Source organism: Aplysia californica, unplaced genomic scaffold, assembly GCF_000002075.1.
Source record: "Aplysia californica isolate F4 #8 unplaced genomic scaffold, AplCal3.0 scaffold01018, whole genome shotgun sequence".
In the NCBI taxonomy this organism is placed as follows: domain Eukaryota; kingdom Metazoa; phylum Mollusca; class Gastropoda; order Aplysiida; family Aplysiidae; genus Aplysia; species Aplysia californica.
Genome location: NW_004798288.1, coordinates 183,700 through 192,044, shown reverse-complemented (window position 1 = coordinate 192,044; position 8,345 = coordinate 183,700). Strand labels below are relative to the sequence as shown.

At 38.4% G+C, this 8,345-nt stretch overlaps 2 protein-coding genes across 2 annotated transcripts in view; one reads left to right on the top strand and one right to left on the bottom strand.

Moving 5' to 3' along the window:
- Positions 1-6,156, bottom strand: part of LOC101850293 (mitochondrial calcium uniporter regulator 1) — a 14,213-nt gene extending 8,057 nt beyond the window's left edge. The window contains exons 1-2 of the mRNA XM_005111162.3: positions 5,020-6,156; positions 2,048-2,155 (exon numbers count right to left, since the gene is read on the bottom strand). Of these exons, the coding sequence (XP_005111219.1) occupies positions 2,048-2,155; positions 5,020-5,347 (436 nt within the window). The 5' untranslated portion in view covers positions 5,348-6,156. The remainder of the gene's footprint in view (positions 1-2,047; positions 2,156-5,019) is intronic.
- A 985-nt stretch (positions 6,157-7,141) lies between these two features.
- The window catches only part of LOC101850046 (ganglioside-induced differentiation-associated protein 1), a 19,318-nt gene continuing 18,114 nt past the window's right edge, over positions 7,142-8,345 (top strand). Inside the window, exon 1 of the mRNA XM_005111161.3 lies at positions 7,142-7,518. Coding sequence (XP_005111218.1) covers positions 7,333-7,518 — 186 coding nt within the window. The 5' untranslated portion in view covers positions 7,142-7,332. The remainder of the gene's footprint in view (positions 7,519-8,345) is intronic.

Here is an 8,345-nt window from a genome sequence, read left to right as displayed (position 1 = left end):
CTCACTGCAGTTGGTACGAATGAATTTCTATATCTGTCTGTTCTTGCTTTTTTGGAAATATTGTTCTGTCGCAACACACTAAATATCCGGGACTTATAATACTTTAACGCCCCATCCCCCCCTCCCCCCCGCATTTTGACACTCTGTTGCCCTTGAGCGTCGAAGGTTGTGGATGGTAAGACAAAATTGAACAAACGTTACAGGGTTCTGTTCAGGTCAAGCAGCGTGTCTTTGGGTAAGACACTTAACAGACTACACTTTCACCACTTGACATTGGGCAGAATGGGTACTACGCCAAAGTGTCTGGCCAGTACACAGAGGCTGAGTCACAACAAGAGACAGAGAGAAAGAGAGAGAGAGAGAGAGAGAGAGAGAGAGAGAGAGAGAGAGAGAGAGAGAGAGAGAGAGAAAGAGTGAAGGTGAGAGAAGGTTCATGTCAACAGTCATACTGGTTGTGTGGGCTTGTGTGTGTGTGAGGTGTGCATCACTATGTATCACTGCACATTTATAATAAGTGTAACAAGTGCATTTCTGTAATGCTGAATCTTTTTATATTTGATAGTTTGGTATCTAACTAAAATTTCCCTCATGGATCAAATAAGTTTATCAAATTTCATGTTACCTTATGTTTTACTTTCCCATCAGCACATTTAGACTTAGATACATTAGAAAAGAGATTGCCAAGCTAAATTAAATTTCTCAAAGCCAATTCAGGTTCAGCTGGTATATTATATCCCAACAGGATACATTATGATTAAACATCTCTTTCATAACATGTCAATCAAATGTATGTATTTTCAGAGAGCAAGGCCATTAAAGTTACAGAGACTTTCCAATCCACCAGATACTGTATCAGCATTTTTATGGCACTTTAAAAGTCAGAGTAGATTCATTAGTCAACACTGTACTAGACTCAAAATACTAGATTATTTCTATGGTAAAGACTGAAATTCTACAGGTGCCTGGCCAATTGGAAATCAAGAAAGAGAAGGCTTGAAAAACTTACTACCAAATTTAAAAGCAACCTAAAATAAAGATTCCTATTTGCAGGTTAAATTTATAACAAACAGGACTGCAGTTTACTATTGACTACAAGCATTGTGTCAAGCATTAGCAACATAGCATATATTGTATAATTAAAGAGCAGGACTGATTATCTTGCATTCTTTTCTGTTGGCACTAGTGTAACGTTTTGCTTTTTTACTAAACTAGGCGATGTATCCTTACTTGATCATTATAACTATTTTTCCGGTGATCCAGGGGGAAGAGAATACATTCAATGAAGAGAGACCAATCTGAACAAATGCAATGAAACTGCATGACAATATAGATTCTATTGGGATAGTCACTTCCTGATTTATCTAATCTCTTCATTTTCTAACATTTTTACTTAAAATTTTTCAGAAAAACAGAGCTGCAATGAAGAATTAGCCAAAACTTTCTCAAATCATTTTTCAAAACAAGATTACAATAAAATAAATATAATATTGTGTATAACAAAGAAAGTGGCTATTCTCACCCGCCCGGAAGTTCTCGCAAGATCAACTCCTCCCCTCTTCTCTCTCTCTCTGTCTCTTTCTGAATACTGTCTATCGGTGTGGACGATCAAATTGACCAAAACAAAGTTAAAAAATGATGTTAAAACACAAAAGTAAATTAATTTGGTTGTCTACAAAGATGCTACGGCTATTTAACTTTTCGAATCGAGCCGAACTACGCGGGTCGCCATTTTGTTTTGCCCGGAAATTCTCGCGCTACTCCTCTCTCTCTTTCTCTCTCTCTCTCCACTGCCCACAGACAAAATTGTACGCTTTTAGTAGTCTACAGTTGTAATGGAACATTTGTTCACGGCACAGAATTCTACAATTTTTCTGTTATCACAGTGTAGAATTCTGTGGTTTAGGTTGAACGCAAAATTTGGTGAACGCGCACCGGGTGAGAATAGCCACAAGACTCGCCTGCACTATTCTCACTCCGGGTGAGAATAGAGGTGGCCATAACAAATGTATGAGAGTTAAAGTTTAAGTCAGTTCCAAGCACAACTCACCACTTGCTTCCAGCTTCTTTACAAAAGCTAGGGTATCAAAGTAGTACACTTGATGAACCAGAGTTGGATCCACATGTCTCGATGTCAGCACTGACCCAGGATCAGACTCTGTGGAAGATTTTAAGAAAATATATTATAAATCAAAGTGGAACAGGTTTCAAGACCATAAATATCTCAGGCAAACGATGACAAATCCCTGTGTTATGGTTAAATAAGCAACATGATTGCAAATTCATGAATTCATCACCACATGAGGTTAGAAAAAACTTAGAAAAGACTTTTCTGACACTTACACAGGTCACCATTCTCTCAACTGCAGAGTTTATACATCATGTGACTTGTAAATTAAATGAGGATGAATGGCCACAGTATTCTGAACTACATATATATAAAATTTGCTGATGGCTATTGTTAGGGGACCGTACGCCCCAATAGCGCTTGGCGCTAGGGGACCGTACGCCCCCATAGTGTTAGGCGCTAGGGGACCGTATGTCCTACCTGCGCTAAGGCGTGGTGTTACGGGACCGTAGGCAGATATGCATGCATCTGGACTTTGCAAAAATACTGGAGGAAAATGGCCTGTTTAACGAAGCTCCTGACGTAAGGAGTTATTACTAGGAGAATGTTTAAAATGTCTGAATACGATTGTGAGGTATCTAGTGGCCGTGGGTGAACCAAAATTTGAAATTTGCTCACGTCTGCACCCACGTTGTTATGTGTCAATAAAAGTAAAATCAAAGAGAGGAGAGAGAGAGAGAGAGAGGGGGAGAGAGAGAGAGAGAGAGAGAGAGGGGGGGGGGGTGGGACGAGTTGGCGAAGGGAATGTGGGGGCGAACGATGGGGTCGGCAGGGTATAATTATGCTATTAGATCGAGAAGAGATCATTAATCAGGTAACGCCTTGCGTGGAATATGAGTTAAGAGTACACATTAAATTCATAGTATACCAACTTACGCCTATAGTGCTGTAAAAAATGCACGGCGCAACTTATTGTGAAATATCTTCTTACCTATCGAACATAGGCTCCAACTTTTGCACAGTGACTTATAACTTATATCAATTTGTCTTAACAGGTGAATATTGTTTCAAACTCCTGCTCACTGTATTCTAGAAAATTCCTTAATAAGTACTAATAAAAAATCCCAGTCGATTGTTTCTGCAAATTTTAAAAATTTTACAGCTCCGGCAATATGGCTTTTAAAAGCAAGTCTGTCATTTTTTTTCCAATCGCAATAGCATGCATGCTTATTGAACGTATGTTTAGGAAACTTTTAGTGTAAAAAGAATGTGTTCATCATAAAAAACATTTTTGTATGAAGTTTTGCCACTAAAAAGTGTCATTGGCGAGCTATGACATAGGCCATATGCGTATGCAAATGTGTGCGAGAAGTGCTATGAACAATCACATTTTTCGCGTGATGGAGATTTATAGGCCTAGTGTTTTATATACATTTATGAAGAACATTTTTTTGATCGAGTCTCAATTGTTGTGGAAAAATATGATTCAGTTAAGACATTTTTTAATACAAACTGCTGTGCAAAGTATGGGTGACAATGATTCTCCCGTTAAAAGAGATATTTGAGGAAAAGTTGCACCACGAATTTTTGACCGCTCTATAGTTACACGACACCTGCGCGCAAAAGTAGTCCAGTTATTATTAATGTGGACAGGCGTATAATATTATGTGTAATGCGCTTGCAAATAAACTTTAATTCGTCGGTGCTTAGTTCACAACCCGACGTTCTGTCAAGTCTCTACAATAGTTTGCTTTGCTCTTCATCTACCTTTTCCAAGCTGTCTTTTTCCCCCTTTCTTTTCATGTTATTGTTATTGTCACTGAATGTGAGTTGATCTTGCGTCTTGCGCGCTATCACAACTGTGTGCGTGCTCAAGCGTGTTCTCTCATGCAAAAGTGAGTAAATTTCCGGCGTTTGTGTAAATTTGTTCATCTCTCTCTTTCTCTCATGACCTCCCCCCCCCCAATCTCTCTCTCTCTCTAATACACACACACACACATACTCACATTTTGTCTCCCTCCCCCTCTCTCTCCCGCTCCTTTTTACTTTCTTACTTTCTTTCTTTTTTTTCTTTCTCACTTCCTTTCTGTCTGTTTCTCTCTCTCTCTCTCTCTCACACACACACACTCTCTCTCTCTCTCTCTTCTCTCTCTCTCTCTCCCGCTCTCTTTCCCCCTCTCTTTCCCTCTCTCTTTCTCTCCCTCTCTCTTTCTTTCTCTCCCTCCCTCTTTCTTTTTCTCCCTCCCTCTCTTTGATTTCTTTTATTGACACATAACAACATGGGTGCAGACGTGAGCAAATTTCAAATTTTGGTTCACCCACGGCCACTAGATCTAGATACCTCACAATCGTATTCAGACATTTTAAACATTCTCCTAGTAATAACTCCTTACGTCAGGAGCTTCGTTAAACTGGCCATTTTCCTCCAGTATTTTTGCAAAATCCAGATGCATGCATATCTGCCTACGGTCCCGTAACACCACGCCTTAGCGCAGGTAGGACATACGGTCCCCTAGCGCCTAACACTATGGGGGCGTACGGTCCCCTAGCGCCAAGCGCTATTGGGGCGTACGGTCCCCTAACATCAGCCTTTGCTGATTAGGTTGAACCAGCTATTGAAGGTAACAAACATTTAATTTATTGGACATCCCCCATCCTGATTATACTTAATTCATAGGCCTAAATTTAAAACAAACTCCAAATGTGTTGAAGAAGAATTAAGAAACTTTCCCATTCACTTGAAAGTGATCATGATCTTAGACATCTTGAATACATAAAAATATGCATTTTACATGACTCCTTTTTTTTTTTAGTAGTAGGCCTAAACATATCCTTGTATTAATTTTAGAACTCTCATGAATTTGTTTTATATCTTTACTGGCTTATGAAATCCTCTTTAAAAATCTGTTTTGAAAAAAAAGCACTGCAATGATGAGTGAAAGTTCTAGGCCTACCTGCAGATTTGTCTCTGAGAACATCATCGAAATTAGTTTTCAGAAGTTTATATTCCACAACTGCATCATTTTCCGGAAAGGGCGCTTGCCCTTTACTATCTGACAGTGACTGTGGTGTAAACACAGGAGGAGTATTCGTCGCTTGTTCTGGGACCGGTATCCTCTCGGAAGTCTTGAGGCTGAGTTTATCATCATAATGACTTGATGATGAGCCAGCACTGTAACTCTTGCGAGAAACACTTCCTTGTTTTACAGCTCCAACAAATGACTTGAAAGCTAGAGCCGACTCTGAAGTCCGTCCTAATGATAACCGAACAATGATCGTCATAGCGGATTCCAGAGCCTTCCTCAGGTCTCTCAATGCTTTTTAAAAAGTTATTCAATACAAATGCCGTGCCGTAAGTTGATGTGTGTTTAAAGATTTTGGTACTAGAATCTGGAGCTACCTTTTCAGACTTTCTGCTTTTTAGTTACTGTTTCTTCAAACTCTAATCTTGTCTTTAACTTTAGTCTGTTGAGTTGATCTAGAATCTAGAATTAGATCTAACTACTAGATCTAGATCTATTCTATCAACTCTTTTAAGGTAACAAAGAAATTGACTTGTGAAAAGCCTTATATTTTAATTTCAATCGACAAGGCGACAAGGAAAATTACTCAAAACTGCCGAGAAAATCTTGTCCAGACCACGAGTCTAAATGCAAGAGAAATATAAGTCCTACAAAATTCCAACAGTAACCGTAATAATGGGGAAAAGCAAATTTTCCACCCATTAATTCAAGAATCAATCAATGTGACGACAATCGTCAATGATCAACCTGTGTCCTGACCTTTCCAACTTAGAGAGAGACCTCGGTAGGCCTAGATCTAGATTTAGATCTAGATCTAGATCTCTAAAATTTAGGGCGTTTGTTTATTTTCTACGGCGTTTGCCAAATCTTCTTCAGACTGATTTTAGCTGACAAAGCCTATTGAATTTCTACAGTACAGCGGGTGACTTCATCGCTTTTCACAAAATACCGAAAAGAAAGTTCAAGCGAGGACAAATCAAACAACCTAACCTAGATAGATATTTATGTAAATGTAGGCCAGGGGAGCGATGTTGGCCCAATTACTAGCCTAGCTCTGTGACTGTTCAACATTCAACATCCAACTGTTTATTTTTTCACAGTTGGCGAGAGTTGTCACGCCTGTTTAGGGAGCATCAATTACGAGAGATTTAACTGTTACAGAGAATACAATATCTTACTATTTTATAAGTATAATTAATTTAAAACATTGTTTTTAATATAATTCATTTTTTACATAAAATGTTATATAGTATTCTATTAGCTCTTAAAGATGGAAACAAATCCTTTAATATATTTAATAAAACAATGACCCTGCTCCTGCTAGCAATTAGTGATGGGCCGATACCACAATTTAGGTATCCATGTCGATACCTAGTACTTTTTCAAGGTATTGATACCGATACCTCGATACCTAATGCTATTGGTAACAATTATACGCCGGGGGTAATAAATAAAGACAAAAATACAATTATATACTTTTCCAAGTATTTAGGTAATCGTGTCTAGACAAGTTGTGACTATTTAGCTGAGACTCAAACAAAAATTATTTGTAAAAGAGAGAGAGAGAGAGAGAGAGAGAGAGAGAGAGAGAGAGAGAGAGAGAGAAAGAAATACCCAAATATGAGAATAAAAGCAAAAATTAAGTGAATATGGGAGGAAAGTCAACTTTGCAGAAAATGTTAGTATTGGAAAATAAAAACACAAGAGTTCTAAAAAAGCAATTCAATTTACCAGATTTTTAGCAACTTTAAATTTAAACCAATGAGGATAAATCAGGGTTGTCAGTGAAGATTTTGCAAAATCACTAGATACATTTCATGAAAAACTTCTCTCTTTTATTAAAAAATCACTAGATTATAGATTAATTTAAAACGCTTGCCCCCTACGAAAACTTATCAGTTTTGATACGAAAAATTCTCAAGGCCCAAGTCACTTGCTTTGGCAGCCCTGGGATAAATAACACATAGGTATCGATGTTTAGAGCAGGTATCGGTACCGATACCGAAACCTATAGATATCTAAGTATCGAGTACCTGGTATCGATACCTGCCCATCAGTACTCGCAATCACCTACTAATAGATTGACTACTTCTTCTGTCTTTTTTACTATTGCTTTGACTTTCCACTTTCCAATTCAATAGGTTACAATAATAACTAGGCTACGCATTGAAGGCAGCCGAATGATCCTGCACTAGCGATACGTTGAAGTTTGTATCTCATTGCTTATGACGCAAAGCTATTAGAATGTCTAGTTCACTTAGTAAGACCGAGGGTGATAACACCGAGCCCAATGCTGACCCCGGCATGAAGGAAGAACAAGTGGAAGCTGCAACTCCACCGCCAAGAGCAAGTGAATCAAACAGAAATGGCAAGGAGAAGCCAGAGGACATCGTTATCTATTATTTTCCTACGTCATATTCATCACAGAAGGTTGGTGAAGATCATATTGAAATTGGAATGCAGTTCAATGTCATCAGGTCGAAGTAGTTTTGGTGTGTAGGCTAAGCTAAGTATGTGCATCGTCAGATAGATTCTTGGTCTTGATTCTATAATTATTATTCTAGAATCAAGATCTAGATGTAGATCTAGATCTAGATCTATCTAGTAGGAAGCCCTCAAGTATAATTTTCTCTGTCCCCCGTCTTTGAATTGGGGAGGAGTTCTGCCGAGGGCAAACACTTACCGTGACAAGTTCCACTGAGCAAACTATACTAAGAATTAGGGTTAGGATGTGTGTTTGTCGGCCAGCCTTCTCTGCGGAACTCCGTCCTTGAATTGCATTTTTTGCATTTGATGGAGTGAGGACTGTAGTATACACAGTTTTATTTGTTTCTGGAGCCTCTGATTCTTTGTGAGTGATATATGGCACTTGGACAAAAAGTTCAAAATACTACTACCCCTATGTGTTCATACATCATTAAAAAGAGCTTTTCAAGAGCTTTACAAAGATACCAGAATCAACTTCCTATCTTAATTAGTTCAAAAGTATGATAAATTGATGATCGGAATTTACTGTCTATATGGCCTTTGTATATTAATGACTCAATTTTTGTGACCGGAATGACGGCAGCAATTCATAATATGTCTGTAACTTTTTTAAAAAGTTTTTAAATACTGCTCGGAACTGCATCATTTTTTCAGGTCCACAGCATTATTGTCTGTTATTAACAATAAGAAAGTGGCTATTCTCACCCGCCGGAAGTTCTCGCAAGATCAACTCCTCCCCTCTTCTCTCTCTCTCTCTCTGTTTCTTTCTG